Source organism: Tasmannia lanceolata, unplaced genomic scaffold (assembly GCF_043159265.1).
Source record: "Tasmannia lanceolata isolate RefF3 unplaced genomic scaffold, GAP_Taslan_0.1 ptg000003l, whole genome shotgun sequence".
In the NCBI taxonomy this organism is placed as follows: domain Eukaryota; kingdom Viridiplantae; phylum Streptophyta; class Magnoliopsida; order Canellales; family Winteraceae; genus Tasmannia; species Tasmannia lanceolata.
The window spans coordinates 8,255,056-8,274,232 of NW_027518680.1; the positions used below are offsets into that span (position 1 = coordinate 8,255,056).

General features: G+C 40.3%; 1 protein-coding gene and 1 long non-coding RNA gene across 2 annotated transcripts; one reads left to right on the plus strand and one right to left on the minus strand.

The window, feature by feature from the left end:
- The first annotated feature begins 1,638 nt into the window (after window positions 1–1,638).
- On the plus strand, window positions 1,639–15,002 carry LOC143860771 (uncharacterized). The gene is made up of 2 exons (XR_013239808.1): window positions 1,639–2,421; window positions 14,764–15,002. It is a non-coding gene; the product is annotated as an uncharacterized LOC143860771 (long non-coding RNA).
- LOC143850097 (G-type lectin S-receptor-like serine/threonine-protein kinase LECRK3) lies at window positions 7,659–10,460 on the minus strand. Its single transcript, XM_077359406.1, has one exon. The coding sequence runs from the start codon at window positions 10,347–10,349 to the stop codon at window positions 7,914–7,916; it is 2,436 nt and encodes an 811-aa protein (XP_077215521.1). The 5' UTR covers window positions 10,350–10,460; the 3' UTR covers window positions 7,659–7,913.
- Window positions 15,003–19,177: the final 4,175 nt, after the last annotated feature.

The window sequence follows — 19,177 nt, forward strand, 5'->3', positions numbered from 1 at the left end:
AGCTTGCTTATTATAGTAGAAAGATAGATATATATCGTTAGTACACCGTGAACTACTAAAGCGGGCTACAAACCTATAAATGCTTCATGAGTTCCATGAAAATTTACTAAATACAAAGGGCACTTTTGTCACTTCATAAGATTCTCAGATTACATTTCCGAAAATCCCAAGCGAAAATATCTACAGTATCCGCACAAAAATCTCTTTTAGATTCCTTTTAGATTCCAATGTATTGCGTGTGCGGATATTTTGCCGAACCAAATAAAGCAGTAAATTCTGCCGATAAATGAATATGAACCCTTTGTTTTGGTTTTGTACACCCATCCCTTCCTGGGCTTATAAACATGGCGACTTTTTTTTTTTTTTTGGACAAAAGGATACCCTACAAGACCCAAATTCTCGGACAGTTCTAAGACAAAAGAAATTGATAAGAGTCTCACAATATCTTCGCCAAGACAAGGAAAATTGCGGGCCAGTATAACTATTAGTGGGCCCATCACTAAATGAATGGCCAAGATCTATAGGTGAATGTGGAACCTTAGTGAAATTTTTCTCGCAAGGGTCCACATTCAACAAGACAGTATCACATGCTTGAAGAGAATTTTTTTTCTTTTTTAAAAAATTTTGTGGTAGGTTAGCTTGGATTGAACCTCTGACCTCAAGGTTGAAAAACAATGCCCTAAGCCACTAACCATTGAAGAGAATTTTTTGTTGCCAGGCTCGCCCGTGGACAAACAAGACAACAAGCACTAAAACAAATGCCCTTAACACTGCCTCTTTGGATGCTACAAAAAAAATTGTTTTTTATTTTTAGCAAAAATATTTTAATTTAATCTGGTATGCAAACGGGGTCATTAAGAACTCTTTGGAAGTCAAGAGTGGAAAATTTATGCAACTATTTTAAACTTAATTTGTAAATAATTATATTTAACTTTCAAACTATTTGGAAATAAGATTATATTGAATTAATTTTTAGATTTGCCCTAAAATATATGGTAAAAATGTCTGTCAGATAGATGGAGCAAGAAGGAATATGATTCCATAAAAAGAAAAAGATAAAAAAAAGGCAAGGAAAAATCATATGAAATATGGGACTCAGTGTAGACACCCCATTTTGACCGTACCCCAATCCCTCCCTGTTTGAGCACAACCCCATCAAATCATTAAATTGGAACCCCAAATTCTACCTTAGAGCAGGTTAGGGTCCCACCGGGGTCCCTTTAAAGTTTTGTCAGCATCCGAACGTTTGCCTAGCGAACGAGCTAGGGCAGTGTCGTGGTGCAAGTTCGGAAGGGCGGAGGTGAAATATGTCATTTCCCCTGTGCAAGAGGGCATTCTTGGAAATTTCTATTTCTTCCTCTTCAAGCAATGAGTAGGGGCTATCAGATCAAATTAGAGGGTTAGGATCATGTAGAGAGAGGGGAATCTTTGCCCCATTTTTTTTTACTTGGACCCCCCCCTTTAGGTCATAATTCGTTAAAAATTACATAGAGGAGGGCTGTCCAAAGGAGAAGTAGGGGGGTCAATTTCATCATCTTGTTTTTAATAAAACCCATCGAGCTAGGGTTTGCAGGAGAGGGGGATTTCTGCAGCCGCAGAGGGAGAGAAGGAGAACAAGAGAGAGGAGGCCGAAAGAGAGAGGAGGCCGAAGGCTCCATCTTCTCCGATCAATCTACCCCTTCCGGCAGTCACCTCCTCCGATCGCAGCCACCACCACTCTCACCATCCTCCTCCCCCTCCGCAAACCCATTTCCATCTACCCATCTTCTCCGGTGGATTCTTCACCGGAATCCGGCTCCATCCCCACCCTCTCCTCCGGCCGATACCCATCTTCTCCGGTCATGCCACCTCCATCCACGGACCAACTCAAACCACCTCTACTTCCCCAATCCGACCACCCCAAAACCCTTCATCTCCAAACCCATCTCATTCCCATCTCTGCAACCTCCATTTTTCCCATTTCAACCTCCTCTGTTGCCACCCCATCTCACCTCTTCTTCACCCCCCCCCATTTTTATCACCAAACCCCATTTAACCCAAAACTCAAATCCGGCAGATCCTCCTCTCAGCCGCACTTCACGGCACCACCATCTTCTCCGGTGGAAAATCCCCAAATCCGACCGAGAACCCTCTTTACCACTCCCTCTTCAAACCCTCTTCCATCCATTTCAAAACCCACCACCGTCTTATACATATTCCACCCAAACCACCATCAAGCCCACTCCATTTTCACACCCATTTGGCAGCCACCATTGAATCCGACCATCCTAACCCATTTTCCGGTCATCTCCCTCACTTCACCGATTTCTCTTTCTCTCCAATCTGCAATCCTCGATTCATCGGCCAATAGATTTCATTTTTATTTCAATAAAGCGTGGGTTGAATCTGCGATTTTAAATCAAGCTACTGCAAGAATCAAAGGTAAATTGTTCTTGCCAATTTCTTTAATTTTTTTTATATAGATTCTGGATGTGGATATCTTTGAAGGTGTGTCTGGATTTCTAGAAGAGGTTTGTAGTTTGGTATTTGGAGTCACCAAAGCGCTCCCTCTTTTCTTTTCTTTTGTGTTAATTGTGATGGTTATGTCCCTGAATTTGGAAGTTCTAGATTGTATGTCTCTTATTGAATTCCAATGCAACTGGTAGTTTTCATGCTTACCGATTCAAGAATGTATCCATGGTTGAATCAATGATGGCATTTCAGACCATCAGGGGTTCATTTAAGTAAATTATTTCAGAGGTAAAATTTTCTTGTTTGGGTGACATTTGAAGGTCCAGTGGGAAGTGGCCTAATTGTTTGAGTAATGCCAACAGCCTGCTATGCTAAACATGTTCCCCATGTTGTTCGCATATTGATTGTCTAATCTTGTTTGCATGGTAATTGAATTCTCAAAGTATTGACCTTTATAAAAAAAAAGACTTGTATAGAAAGAATGGCCTATGTTCCTGAACCCCGCATGTGTTAAGTGCCATTCGAAGGGCTTTAGGTCTACTTGAATGGCAGGCTCTCGTTTGGGCTGATGAGCAGATGAGTGTTGGATATATTCTACTTGTGTTATGAATATCAAATCTTGTATAGCACCTTTTTATATAGGAATCAAATCCTCATTTGCTTGGCTCAACCCAATTGTCGGTATTATTTTGGAGATGTTACATTACTTGTGTAGGGTTTTGTTTTTTTTTCCCACCTTAAGAGGACGCATGACTTGAGTCTTTTGATTTCATTCGCAAGCTACATCCCATTGCTTAGGCCGAGTTAACTTTATTTGGAGCAAGTCGATTGACGGCAGACTAGTCCCTTGCATTGGTTGCAATCATAGCGTTTCTTGTTGAGTCGACTTTGTTCCATATGGAACAAATCAGCAACAAGCCCCCGACCAATTCTCTTCCTCCTCTCATATAGATTTTGCCTTAGCGTTCGGGATCTTTGTAAGGTTTGTGTGGCTATCCCCTACTCGCGGTTTCTTAGGTTTTCCAGGATCATCTTTATCATTCGAGATCTACCTCAGTTCTTCGGGTTTACTCTTTACGCGTTCCTCGGGACTCCCTTTGCATTTCAGGATCTCATCGATTTTGGGAATACCTTGTCGGGTCCGGGCGATGAAGGCGCTAGCCCAAGCCCATCTTTAGGGGACTCGCTCAATCCAAGTAGCGCTCCCCTCTTTTGTTTAGTAGGCCTACCCAACCTTTTGGATTTCTTTTACCATTTTTTTTAAAAGAACCCTTCTCTAGGCAATGATAAGGTTTCTTGGAGCCCGTCTTTGTGTTTTGTGGCTCACCGTTTTTTGCACTTGAATCTGCACAAGTTGATGCCCCCTGTTATGCACCAAAATTTATAAAAATCAGAAATATCATTGCATGCATTTGTATAATTTGTTGAAAATTTAAGATTCTTCTTTTATGTTAAGTTTTGAGTTAAGTTCTGAAGATGAATGGACTGTTCAGGTGAGACTATCTTGAAAGCTTATCATACTTATTTTTTATTTAAATAAATTGTTTAATTGAAGAAGGAAATCAGATGACTACTCTATTCGATGTTATCGACATGAGTACTGTTTGATTTCAAGGCGGTTTGTAGAAATATTGTATGTGTATGAAATCAGATGATTACTTTGGCATCATCTGATTTCGTTGGCGTCCCCGTATTGGGGTTTGTGGTTGGCTTTGAAGTGTTTGATATTGTTTTTACTTCATTAGGCTACCTAGCGGCTGGTCTGGGCTAATTAATGTTGTTTATCATGCTATGATTGCTATTATTACAGGTTGTGTACTCTTTAGTTATAAGTATTTCTTTGCTTAGTACTTGATTTGTTTATATAAGAATTGAATGGAAATTTGAGATTGCCTAGTAGTTATTTTCTGCTCTCTTGGTGGACTAGCGCAGTCTTCTAGACTTCTTTAGATACTAGAGCTTGTACTAGGAGGCATATTCTGTCTCATTAGGAAATCCTCCTTTGGAGGCAAGCCTCATTTTTAGCTTAACCTCAAGGAGGTTGCTTTGATTTTGATAAATGGTGTACCCATAGGAGGCATGCCTTGCCTCATTTAGAGAGCCTTTGAATCATTCGTTTGTGTGGTGATGTTATCGGGGGAGTCTTTGACTCATTTGCCTTTTCGGTGGTGTTATAGGAGAGTCTTTGACTCATTTGTCTTTCGGGTGGTGTTATTAAAGAGTTTTTGACTCAATCTTTCTCTTATTGGTTTTTCTAGAGAGTCTTTGACTCATTTATCTTTTAGTTGGTCATAGTGGAGTCTTTGACTCATGTTCCTTTTCTTTTAGGGAGTCTCTGACTCATTTATCCTTTAGTTGGTGTTAGTGGAGTCTTTGACTCGTGTTTCCTTTTATTTTAGAGAGTCTTTGACTCATCTATCCTTTAGTTAGTGTTAGTGGAGTCTTTGACTCGTGTTTCCTTCTCTTTTAGAGAGTTTTTAACTCGTCTATTCTTTAGTTGGTGTTAGTGGAGTCTTTGACTCGTGTTTCCATTTCTTTTAGAGAGTCTTTAACTCGTCTATTCTTTAGTTGGTGTTAGTGGAGTCTTTGACTCGTGTTTCCATTTATTTTAGAGAGTCTTTGACTCATTTATCCTTTAGTTGGTGTTATTGGAGTCTTTGACTCGTGTTTCCATTTCTTTTAGAGAGGCCTTGACTCATTTATCCTTTTAGTTGGTATTGTTAGAGTCTTTGACTCATATTCCTTTTCTTTCTGAGAGTCTTTGACTCACTTGTCCTTTGCGGTGTTATTAGAGAGTCTTTGACTCATTTGCTCTTATAATGGTATTATTAGAGCCTAGTTTCCCCTTTTAGCCCTAGGATTTGGCCATAGGGTGTTGTTTTTGTATTTTCCCTCCGGTCTTTGACCAAAAGGGTGAAAACATTAGAAACCTATAATCCAAAAATATCGAAACATTTGAATTGTTTTAAAATATTCTGAGTGTAGTTAGAGAGTTCGTTTCGAACTACGTTGGCTTGATCCTCTCCCACGAGGTACGTAGTGCAGCTTGGGATACATATCCCGAGTCCAGCCAAACTTTGTAAATAAAAATGCTTTAACCCTTCAACTTTAAAACCTTATTTTCAAAAGGATCTTCCTCTAGAGTTAGGAATTTATCCTAGATAGAGAGTTTTAGAGTTAGGAGTTTGTCTTTTGTTGTGTGCTTGTTGTGTGTTTGTATTAGAGTTAGGAGTTTGTCCTAGCTAGGAGTGCCTCCGTCCGGTTAGTTGGCGATTCACATCGCCGACTGATGACTAGGTCTTGGATACGTTAGCAATCCTATTGTTTTCCTTAGGGCACACAGCCTAGTTACACATAGGTTGTAGGAACTACCTGCATTAGCTTAGGGCTAACCTGCATTTAGTTAGGGTATATAGGGTGTCCTGAAATCTACAATCCACTGGAATTTAAATAATCGTTCAAGAAGCTTTAATAACTAGTCCGGTCTTTTAGATTGAGTCTAAGATAGAGGTCTAGGTGTCTTAGGCATCATAGCTTAGAATAGGCGCGAAGAACTACGTTGCCTTGATTCTCGTGGAGGCGGGGATACGTAGGCTTCTTTGGATGAATATCAGACCATCCGAGGACTCGGGCTAAATTGTTTTAGAGTCTTAGGATTTGTGGTGTTGTTATATTATATATTTTGTTGTGTTTTCTTACTTTCTTGTACTGATCTTATACCTTTAGTTATAACTTGCATGTGTTTGCACATCAGAACTTAGACACCAGTTAGGTATGTCACTCATAACCTAGCTATGCTTAGGTGACACATCTTTCATTTTATTTTATATGTGTTTATTATTTTTTATCCTCAGGAAATATATGCTTAGGTAGACGACTCCTGAGGATTGTTCCCATTTCACATGATTTTTATCCAAACTTCTTTGGAGTTAATAATAAATGGCATAAGAGACCAAGTGCTTGCACTCGGACGAATTGGGGGTGCTCTCCGACCTTCCCCATTCGTAACCAGGCACGAACCCATATATATTTCTGGTTATCCATTGCACAGAGGATTTGATTTTAGGGTTCCATGGCATATCCATGGATGGCGACTCTGAGTTTATTTTAGGTATGTCTCGGTTTCGGATCAAGACATATCTCTTTCTTTTTATATCGCCACTCGTGCTATGCTATGAGGGTGGCATCCGTTTCTAGAGTTCCTTGGCAGGGCTCTCCTTCACGTTGTGGAGATCTTAGAGGATTGCAGGAGGGATCTCGCGTCCCTCGGCACCGTCGTCCTCAGGATCGGGGTCCACACTCAGTTTCCAAAAACAAATACAATGGTTGAATGACAAAAATACCCTTTTTCAAGGTTAATTTTTTTAAATAAATGCTCTATCCACTATTGTTGTCATCAGCCACCTACGGTAAATGCAGATTAGGGTTTTCTCATCTGGCTGGTACGATACCAGAGGGAAAGTCTGTCCGAAAAAGGTGGTCCATCAGCATTGGACGAAGCCTCATGCAATATGAAATAAACTCCACCTTCAAAACGGATGAAAAAGTCATATCTTGCTTCCGCTTATCCATGACATACGACGTCCTCCTCCAAGCATGAAAAAATGTATCCAAAAGTGGACCTATGGGTGTCCTGACAGTTAAAGAACTAATCTAATACAAACATTAGAGGGCGAGCCTTGGCGCAACGGTAAGGTTGCTTCATTGTGACCTGGTGGTCACGGGTTCGAGTCACAAAAACAGCCTCTCTGCAAAGCAGGGGTAAGGCTGCGTACATCTAGCCCTCCCTAGACCCCACAATGGAAGGATCCTTGTGCACTAGGCCGACCTTTTTTTTTCCTATGCTAGCGGACCACCATTTGGCTTCCAGGCTTTCCTCTAACGATGTATTAGCTAGGCAGAGAGACTCTGATCAGCGTCGTCAGTGGCATTCGGCATCTAGAGTTAGGGCCGCAAATTAAACTAGTGAAAATGGGGATCCTCCCCCTGGGACGGGGATTCCCTGATTTAAGTGGGGACGAGGATTAAAAAATTCCCCGAAGCAGGGATGGGGATGGCTCTGGCCCCGCCCCGCCTCGTAATCCCCATACAAAATTGAATTTTTTGCTATTAAATTTGGGTTTGCTGCTTTTAATTTGTGTAGCCGCACTTACCATAGAACAAATTTCATTTGGTATTCCTAAAAGCATTCATGCCTGAGACATCGGTGGCTCTAAAATTTAAAATTTTATTGCAGTTGAACTCCTTAGATTGTCTTCAATGAAGAATTAATCCCACAAAGAATTTTATTGATCTAACATGCATTTTGGGACTTTTGACGGTGGATTCTCAACTTCTTATTGACCAAAATACACTTTGATTAAAGATCAAATACACAGCAGACATACTCTAAATATTGAACGAGTATAATCACACATCTACACATTTAAACGGACACCCTAGTACACGGAAAGAGAGATGTTTCAACCAATTGAACTAATGAAGGAGGATGGGTCTGGGGGCACAGAAACTTCGACTGCTCCTTCAAGCATTTGGGTCACTTTCTTCATGGAAGGCCTTAGTGATGGTTCCTCTTGAATACACCAAATTGCTACCATTAAGAACCTTTCGAGCCTCCTAGCATCTTTCAATGCCTCTTCGTCATCCTCCACTAACAAATGCAGTCTCCTTTCTTTGTAGCAATCATAAACCCAATTGGTAAGTATCACATTCTCCATGTCACCCAGCCCCAGTTCCACGTTCTTCCGACAACAAATTGTCTCCAGCAGCAAGGTGCCGAAACTATAAACATCCACCTTTGCTGTGATTGACATGTTTCTGAACCATTCAGGTGCGACATATCCTCTCGTTCCCTTTAATTCTGTATTTGTTCTAGTCTGATCTACTTGCAAAAGCTTCGCTAGTCCAAAATCTGAAATCCTTGCAGTAAAATTGTCATCTAAAAGTATGTTTTGAGGCTTTATATCACAGTGGATGATTTGGGTGTCACACTCTTCGTGCAAGTAAGTGAGCCCTCTTGCAACTCCAAAGGCTATATGTATCCGTTGGTTCCAGCTGGGCCTTGAACTTCCAAAGAGGAAGCTTGCTAAAGAGCCATTGCTCATGAACGCATATACCAAAAGACGTTGTGACCCCTCACAGCAGAATCCCAACAATGGGACTAGATTCCTATGATGGACACAGCCAATTGTAGTTGTTTCAGATTTGAATTCCTTGTCCCCCTCAGTCAATAACTTCTCTAACTTCTTGACGGCGACCAAATTTCCAGCATTTGATGCTAAGACACCTTTGTAGACTGTGCCGAAAGAACCCTTGCCCAGTTCTTGTTTAAACCCATCTGTAACTTCTTCAAGCTCTTTGTAAGTAAACGATCGCAAATGCATTCCTAAGAAATTTTGTTCTGGTGTCGCTTGTTCTGGCTGATGTTTCAGCAGTTTCTTATGGTATGGGAAGAAAACAACCACCAAAATGGCTACCAGAACGAGGAGGTTGAGAAACACAGAGCTGCTTAAAAGCGTCGACATGATGATGATCAGAGTACCTCGATCACTCTTTCCTCCGTTTGGACCTGGAGGAACAGGAAACTGTGAACTGGAATTACGTATGGGTACTTTGATGAGAGCCTTTCCTCCAATACCTGAATTAATCCTCCCATTTGAGAGTGGGAGGTTCTTCTTCCAACAGTCTGTGCCTTTGAAAATAGCGACCGCACAGAAACAATCAACCATGCAAGCTTCTCTGCACTGGTCCTCGTTGAACGGATTATAGTGTTCAGAGACGGACATTGGCCAATCCATGTTTATCATCTCCATCAGTTGGAATTGAGGTCCAGGCTCTTTTCCCGGTCCATGGGGCTCACAACTTTGTGAAACGAAGTCCGGTTTGCATCCATTGAACTTGTTATTGGGATCCAAGTACGAATAATTCTGTGGACAAAGGCAACTAGGCCTTTGATTATCATCTAGTCTGCAGTAGCTGTTGAACCCACAAGCACCGCTGCCAACACGATCCGTAATTGCCGTACAAATATCGGAAGGCACTGACCATACAACAGACCAGGACCCAGCAACCCAGTTTCGGCTGCTCGAGCTGTTCTTTGGGTAGACATATTGTCTAAAAACTCCATCAAAATCGAGTGTTGCTCTATGGTAGAAGTCTGTCGTTGAAACTACGTTTCCCGAAGTGAGGTTGGTTATGCTCCCATTTGTTTGCTTGAGGTAAATGTAGCCTGACTGGTTGAAGATCATCTGAGAAATTGTGTTTGGAGTGTAGCTACTCCAGTAAGCCCTGTAAATGAGTTTTGTAGGGTGATTTATTGTAAAAAGCACGAGATTTCCATCTGTCTGGAAAAGAAGCTGAAACTTTCCGCTCGAATAGTTGGTCTCTGTTTCACGAGAATAGAGCATGGCGCCCCTATCCAATATCTGCATAGGCAAGATGGTGTCTGTGGAGTGATCAAAACTCTGCCAAGTGATACCAGAATTCAAATTCATGAGCACCAAATTCCCGGTGTCAAGCATGGTGACAGAGGTGACACTACCATTAGTTTCTTCCGCCCTCCATATCTCTTGTCCTTGATGATTGCTTAGCACTAGATTGCCACTGCTTGTCAACTCGACTTTCGATCCATCAAGGACTAGATTATCTCTGTTTGCAGACCAAACTATAGTTTTTTCTGGTACTTTGTCGAACCAGATTGCAAGTAAGAAGAGATTTTTGTCTGCAACAGGTTTGAACCCGAATGCGAAATCACCAGAAGGCGAAACCCATGAAGAATTGTCACTGGTAGAGAGACTAGAGCCCAAGCTTATGCTACCATTAGTTTGAGCCAGGGTAGAAAGTGGAAAAAGAAGAAGAACAAGCAAGAAGAACAGAAGATTATCAATTGCAGATGCCATTTAAGATTGAGGATAGTATAAATTTTGATAACAAGAGAAGGAATTGCTGATCAGCTGGTTTACATGGAATTAGAGAAGGAAAAGTGATCTAATAATTCCCTCTGCTTGTTTTTTTTTATAGATGGTTGGTTCTCTACGTCTAGTAGAAGAGATTTTTGTCTTTTTGGGCGACTTGGAGTCAATGGTAGGAGCGTAGGATTACCAATGACTTTTCAACGGTCATCAACTTGCATATACTGAAACTCCATGTATCATATCAATCAATGTGATCTACTGATCTTGACTTTTCCACGGACAATACGATTATCGCGTGATTTTAGGCCTATGACCAACCAAAGAGGAGACACCGTTTTATGCACGGTTCGAGTGTTAAGACGGATTATACACTAATCTTTGGTGTATATTTTTAGTTTATACAGGTTATCATTTCTTAACCCCGATCGCTATCAACCCTTCTTTAATTCACAGCTGGAAATCGCTACCAATTCATTGCATGTACGTTCTTGACGGGTTGTTCTTTTCAACCTTTATTTTACGCTGGGACCCATCAACATATATGGTGGGGCCCAGTCTACATGTCTCTGTTTGGATTATTTGATTGTGATTTCTTCCTATCTTTGTTTGCTTGGTATTAAATCTAACGGTAGGAAACTGCTGATCAGAAGATTAACCGTTCATCTTGTGGGCCACCAAGATATACTTTGTATTTTACGGTACTGATCATGCTCCATCGGTGTACAGAGCCCAAGAGGATTAGATCCTTGGCAATTGAAATTAGAATAGTAATGAGAAAATTGGGATCCTTATTGTGATCTGGACCTCACATCTTGTGGGCCCACACAACACTTTCCCACCTCTGTGCAATTGAAACTGCTTTCTCTTCGGCATTAATTCCTCCGCGTGGAATCTAATCCCATATGGGCATTAATTCCTCCGCGTGGAATTCGTAGGAAATAAATGAATATTAAGACATTAATCCGTTTGACAGGCATTTGGGCTCACGACCTGTAAATACCCCAAAATACCCCTAAGCGAAAATTTGTTTCTTCCTTTTAGGAAGGAGCGTTTTTATCCCATATTGATTTATTTAATTACGACTTCTTAAGAGAAAGCCTATAAATACATTTTTTGGGAGTTTAATCAAATCCTAAACTCGTTTTGTTCAGCCCTAAGAGAGGATTGGGTGAGGAAGAGGAGGATGAAGTGGAAAACGCGGATCGAGGTAAGATCTATGATGTGTTAGATGAATTAAAGAACCCTAAAAAAAGAATTAGAGAGAGAGATGTGTTATAGGCTTATTTTTGTCCAAGGATGAACTCCGTGTTTCATCTTGGATTCCCTGGGGTTCGTAATTGTTCGGAACCCCCAAAGAACTCAAGATCGAGCGGTTATATCCATGGAAGCTAGGTTTTGGAGAGATATAACCTAAATATTACATTAATTTATAGAAATTGTGCATACCGATACAGAACGTGAAGTTGGGTTTATTGGTTTCCTCTCGTCGATACGAGTCCAACGGATCCAATTACGCGCGAATCGGAGATCAAACGAGAAAGTTATGGCTTGTTGAAGTTTTGTTAAAATCAGGATGAATCTGGAATTTTCGCAAAAACCAGTCGAATGAATAATGTCGGTCTGTGGGACGTCTGAATGAATAGTGTCGGACGTCCGAACGAACATGAACCGAGAACCCGAGAGTGTGTTTTTCCTTCGGAAGTCTCATAAACGTCCGAATGAATAGTGTCGGATGTCCGAACTAAGTGAAAATTTGGAAGTGTTTCTTTAACTTTGGGAGGCTTTAACCATTGTTCTGGCCACCACTCTAGGCCTGTTTATTGATATGTATGACATTGTTTGGGATACGTATTGTGTCCTAGAAGTTGTTGAAGGGAAATATATTCGTCATTCGAGTTATGTAATTTCATACTACGTTAGTGATATGATTTGATATACCATTTTGATTTGTAACTCTCTATTCTCTTTGAATATATGAAACCTCTGATAGCTTTAGCCTTTGATTTGGGTCTTGCATGCTTACCCTTCATTACTTACAATCTATTAAATTGTGTACTCATTGATAACCTATGATTTTGTATTGAATATGTGACTCTTCTTAATATAAGAACCTTTTGATAATTGTATATCCAACTATTCTGAAAATCTTGTGGAACCAATGTAAATCACAATCTTTGAAAATTTGTACGTACCTTTGGACCATGTGTATAGGTGGACACCTGATAAATTTTGAAGAGAAGATTTTCTATTATTCTTGGATGAATTACAAAGAGTAGGTTAGTGCTTATATAGAGCACTTACATGATAAGGATAGAAGGGAAATCAAGATAACAATGGAAGAAATAATCCTAATCAAATCTACCTAATTAAATCTACTTTGCTAATATTTTTTGCTTACCTCTTCTAATCCACTTGCCTAATTTATCTAGTCTCATCATTTAGCCAACATACCTAATCTACCTCCAAGATGATCCAATGGTGAGATCTTAACACAATCCAGCCATTGGATCCCACATATTCTAACATGCCCCCTCAAACTTATATGGATTGAAAATCGATATACGTTTGATTACAATAAAATCCCCCAATACAATATAATTCTCCAAATTCAATGCACAATGTTGAAAGTTGATAATGAAGATCCCTTGATGATGATGACTGATGTTGCTGATGATGATGACTCGTGTTGATTGTCGAAAATGGTGCCACTTTATTGATGTGTCGCGAAGAGCCTCAATGGGCTAAATTGAACTCAAGCCTCGATGGACGAGTATCATGGGCAAGAATGAACCTCGATGGGCGAGACAGCATAGGTCGGCTTTGAATATCGATCGTCATGGAATTGAAAATCCTCCTTCAGGCACGCACTTCAAATGAATGAAGCACCTCAATTGAAATAGGTCAATATTTCAGGCACGCACCTTAAGAAATGTACCTCAATTGAAATAGGAGAAGATTTGAGAGATAAGGGTATGAAAGAAAAAAAAAATACGCTGAGTGAAAATGAACGATAGATGATGGCGGCAAAAATTAGTAGCATTCTAACAAGCCTGGCAATATTACGGATTTAGAAAGTGCGGGTGTAAGCATCCAATCTAGGGGTTTCAGATAAGGCAAGGTGGTGGCTTCCAAGAGAATAATGGGGTGAAAATATCAAATATGAGGCTGTTTTTGCTTGCAACAAACCATACTAGAGAAATTGACAACATTAGGGTGGATATTTTATAAAAGACAAGAGAATGGTCTATTGGGTAGCAAAAAAGGGTGGAGTGCAAATTCCCTTAATACCTCCTCCCTCTAATAGCAATGGTATGATATGATTTAGAAGTATCAGCATTACTGAATAAAAGTAACTTGGAGAGTGGAATAGTAATCGACAAAGAAGCAAAGGAGTGTTCTTATCAATATCTAGGGTGGCATGATTGGTATTTCGGTGAGGCAGAGTTGCAAACAGAGTGTAGTTGCTGCGGAAACAAGGTGAAGCCGGGTGGAGGATGAGGGCAATTTGCTGGACTAGAAGCCGGGTGTGCTAGAATGTTGGTTGTAATGCCCGGTGGATGACCGATCTCAGCCGTCCGCCAGAAATCGAAATAGCAGAAATTGTAATCAGGGCCGGATCGGCCGCTCTGATACCATGTAAAATTCTGAGATTTCAATAATTTTTGAATGAATTATAAAGAGAATCAATGGTGCTTATATAGAGCACTTACATGATAAGGATAGAAGGGAAATCAAGATAACAATGGAAGAAAGAATCCTAATCAAATCTACCTAATTAAATCTACTTTGCTAATATTTCTTGCTTGCCTCTTCTAATCCACTGGCCTAATTTATCTAGTCTCCTCATTTAGCCAACATACCTAATCTACCTCCAAGATGCTCCAACGGTGAGATCTTAACACAATCCAAGCGTTCGATCCAACGGTGAGACCTACACATTTTGTGGAGGCGTAGGTTTATATGTGAACTATAAGGGGCCGCGCCAATGGGGGTTATATGTTGGCTTTGGGTCCCGTCAGTAGGTGCTATTTGCTGACCTTGTCGATAGGTATATGAACTTAGAAACTAGTTTCGAACCGCGAGCAGTCAGATAAATTAACATGCTTTTTGGGCTAAGCTCATGACCTTTGGGTGGTTTTGTACTTTTTGATTGCTTTCAGTAATCTCTTAAGACTTTGTGGTTTCCCTTCATTGGGACGCTCTTTGATGTAACTCTTTGAAATTTGACTTTGTGGACTTTGTTTATCAATTATTGTATTTGTATTAGCCACTTCGTGTGTACCTCATACCATCTTTGCTTACCTATTGACCCTCTCTATATAGCATGCTTTTGACCCCACTTTTGTAGTGCGTCATTATGTACTGAGCTTTTCAGCTGACTGTGGTTTATCATTTGTAGATTTTGACCCTCGTGGAGCGGACGAGGGAGTGCAGGCATGCCTTTTCAATTTACAGCTTTAGTTGACTCTTTTAGTTTCATTAGACAGTGAGTACTGTTTAGGCATTATTGAGACTTGTTATCTTATTTCATTATTGATTATTGGGGAGAGTAAGAGATAAAGTTAAATGTTTGATTATTTGGAATATTTATGCTAATGTGGACCTTTATGGATGCTATGATATGAATGATTTTTGTTATTGCTTGTTGTGTTCCCAGGTCATATGTGTGAGGCTTGGGGGTGTGACACCACCATGGAAATTATTTTCTTTTTTTTTCCCAAACCAAATGGTTCCAAGGTGAAAAATTGCTAAATAATCCTTATAGTTTCATATTTACGCAAAAGTCATGCTTTTGGAAATTAATTGTCACCGCATCCCTAAAACAAAACATTAGGGGTGCAACTCGGGTCGGGTTTTCATTTTTTAGCATAGGATCGTGGCTAATTTTAAAGATTGGAGGGAAAAAAAACAAATCTTCACACCAAAAATCTCTAAATTTATGTCATAAGTTCATAAATTTAAGGAGGACACTATATTCTCACATAACAGACGTGAACACCTCAATGAAAACAATTAGGTCAATATATTAGAAAATAATTTGCTATGTTATTCAAGAGATATTTAAGAAAGTTACAGCACACTCATATGAATCGGGTCGGGTGTTTTTTCTTTAAACCCGGCCCTACCCAATATTTAGTCGGGTTTTCCAATTTAAAACCTGACCCTACCCAAGACCCATGATTTCTAAACCCAACCCATGTTATTTTCGAGTCGGTTTTACCCGACCCAAGTCAGTTGTTGGCACCAATATCCACCCTACACGTGGCATACCTCCATGGCTACATTGATTTGATTTGGAATGGTCCATCCTTTGGCCTACCTTGGATGGTCCACTATACAAATATTGTGCTAATCGAATAATCCGAACCATACAATCCATGGAAATTCGTCCTACATTAATATCACTACGAATCTAATGGCTACGATCATGAGAATCCTTGGTGGGCCCAATAAGATGAGAAGTTCAGGTCAGTATATAGTTAGTACACCGCGAACTACTAAAGCCGGTTACAAAAGCTTCATGAGTTCCATGAAAATATACTAAATACAAATGGCACTTTCGTCACTTCATATGATTCTCAAATTACACTTATGAAAATCCCGAGCGGAAACATCTACAGTATCCGAAAATATCTACAGTATCCGCACAAAAATCTCTTTTAGACTCCAATATATTGCGTTCGCGAATATTTTGCCGAACCAAATAAGACGGTAAATTCTGGCGATAAATTAATGGGAACCCTTTGTTTTGGTTTTGTACACCCATGTCTTCCAGGATACCCTACAAGTCTTAAATTCTCGGACAGTTCTAAGACAAAAGAAATTGTTAAGAGTCTCACAATATGTTCAAGCCGAGCCAGTATAAACTATTAGTGGGCCCCCATCACTAAATGAATGGCCAAGATCGATAGGTGAATGGACCCTTGGTGAAATTTTTCTCGGAAGGGTCCATTCAACTAGACAATGATCACATGCTTGAAGAGGATTTTTTTTTTTTAAAATTTTTTTCGTAGGTATGCAAGCGGGTCATTAAGGACTCTTTGGAAGTCGAGAGTGGAGAATTTCTGCAACTATTACAAACTTAATTTGTAATTAATTATATTTAACTTTCAAACTATTTGGATATAAGATTATATTGAATTAATTTTTAGATGTGCCAAAAAATATATGGTAAAAATGTCAGTTAGAAAGATGGAGCGAGAAGGAATATAATTCCTTAAAAAGAAAAAGATAAAAAAAGGCAAGGAAAAATCATATGAAATATAGGACTCAGTTTCCAAAAATAAATATAATGTATCGAATGACAAAAATACCCTTTTTCAAGGTTAATTTTTTTAAATAAATGCCTTATCCACTAATGTTGTCATCGCCCGCCTACGGTAAATGCCGATTAGGGTTTTCTCATCTAGCTGCTACGATACCAGAGGGAAAGTCTGTCCGGAAAAGGTGGTCCATCGGCATCGGACGAAGCCTCATGCAATATGAAATAAACTCCCCCTTCAAAACGGATGAAGAAGTCATATGTTGCTTCCGCTTATCCATGACATACGACATCCTCCTCCGAGCATGAAAAATGTATCCAGAAGTGGACCTATGGGTGTCCTGACAGTCAAACAACTAATCTAATACAACTTTTAGAGGGCGAGCCTTGGCGCAATGGTAAGGTTGCTCCATTGTGACATGGTGGTTACGGGTTTGAGTCATGGAAAAAGCCTCTCTGGAAAGCAGGGGAAGGCTGCGTACATCTAGCCCTCCCCATACCCCACAATGGAAGGATCCTCGTGCACTAGGCCGCCCTTTTTGTTCTGCGCTAGCGGACCACCTTTTGCCTTCCAGGCATTCCTCTAACGATGTATTAGCTAGGCGGAGAGACTCCGATCAGCGTCGTCAGTGGCATCCTATAGCCAGAGTTAGGGCCGGAAATTAAACCAGTGAAAACGGGGATCCTCCCCGCCCCGGCCCGCATGGGATGGAGATTCCCCGATTTAAGCGGGGACGAGGATTAAATAAATTCCCCGAAGCAGGGATGGGGATGGCTCTGGCCCCGCCCTGCCCTGTAATCCCCATACAAAATTGAATTTTTTGCTCTTAAATTTGGTTTTACTGCTTTTAATTTGTGTAGACGCACTTACCAAAGAACAAATTTTGTTTGGTATTTCTAAAATTTCTTAGGGTGTGTTTGGCATACCGTTTGAAATAGCGTTTAAAACGCCGTTTTGCAAAACTGTGTTTTGCCAAACGGCGTTTTCATGTTTGGTTGGCCAGATCAAAACGGCATATTAAACGGCAAACGAAGGTATTGTGTGTTTGGTTGCAAATGCCCCAAAACAGAGTTTTAGTGGTAAAATGACCAAAAAGGGCATTGTTTGGTTGGCCTCAATGTAACTCAACTACTCTCTCATTAGGCCCTATATTAAAAGGTCATTAGGATCTCATTCAAACACTACTAAAATTAAACATCATTGCCAAAAAAAAAAAAATGGCTATACCTTTGGGGTTCTTCTCCTTCTGCTTCTTAACGGCTGGATTTGCCGGATTTGACGGACGAGTGGAGGCACTGAGGCAGTGAGACGTGAGAGGGTTTGCAACTTTGCAAAGTAGATGAAGAAAGTAAGAAACTAGGGTTTCTTTTAATTATTTTGTCTTTAAAAAATCAAAATTAAGTGATTATATAATGATATCAGCAACCCCTTGTTTTGAATTAAATATTAACAATTTAATAAATTTGTGTCCTCAAGAATGATATTAACACCCCCACTTTTTTTGTATTTGACGTAACGCATAAAATCGCAAGCATATACGTAAAAATGAGTTTTGGTGAGGGCAAACACGTAAAAACCCACAGCCCAAAAACTCCGTTCAAAACGGTGTTTCAAACGGCGTTTTAAACGGTGGCTGCGCACCCAAACACTCCCAAACGGCCATTTGGCCCCAAAATGGTGTTTTAAACGGTACGCCAAACACGCACTTAATGTCTTTCTCAAATTCATTGATAGTAGAATGTTTCCAATAATAAAATCCATTAAAACCTATTTCCCCGTAATGTGTGGGGCGGGGATTGGATTTTCCTTGGGGGGCAGGAACGGTGATTCCCCGCCATCCCTGAAGCGGCGATGGGAAATTTTCCTTAAGGCGGGGATGGGGATGGAGAATTCAACATCTGGCCCACCCCGTTGCCGCCCCTCTAGCTAGAGTCACTAATTATTACTTAAAAATTTATCCCAAAATAGGGTTATTTTGGTGGAAGTCCCAACAATTATGCTGACATTGGAGTTTTAATTTTTTTATAATTTCTTAATACTGATCATTGGCTTTAGTTGGCAAAGCATCTGAATTCCTCCAAGCGCTCCAGACAAATCCGCTCTCATAAGGGGAAAGAAATCTCTTTTTCAAGGCAAAAAGAGGAAAGCATTCAAGCTTGCAAGCTTGCAAAATGGGGTTCTTGGCACCCCAAGATCCTCTGTATCTCAATTTCAGCTAAATTTAGAGGAGAAAATCCACAGACCAATATGGTAAAACCCACGCCAGCCTAAATTAGGGTTTAGGGAAGGTGGTGGGAGTCACGCTTTTTGAAGCACCTTTTTATAATAAAAGAAAAAATGTGGCTCCTTCGGGCCTATATAAATCTACCACCATCACTTCATATTGTGTACTCTCTCTCTCTCTCTCTCTCTCTCTCTCTCTCTCTCTCTCTCTCTCTCTCTCTCTCTCTCTCTGTGTGTGTGTGTGTGTGTAGCAAATGAGAGAAAGAAGAGAGGCATGGTGAAGGTGGTGGAGATTTTATGCAGGTAGAGAGGTGGGGAAGATGGAGA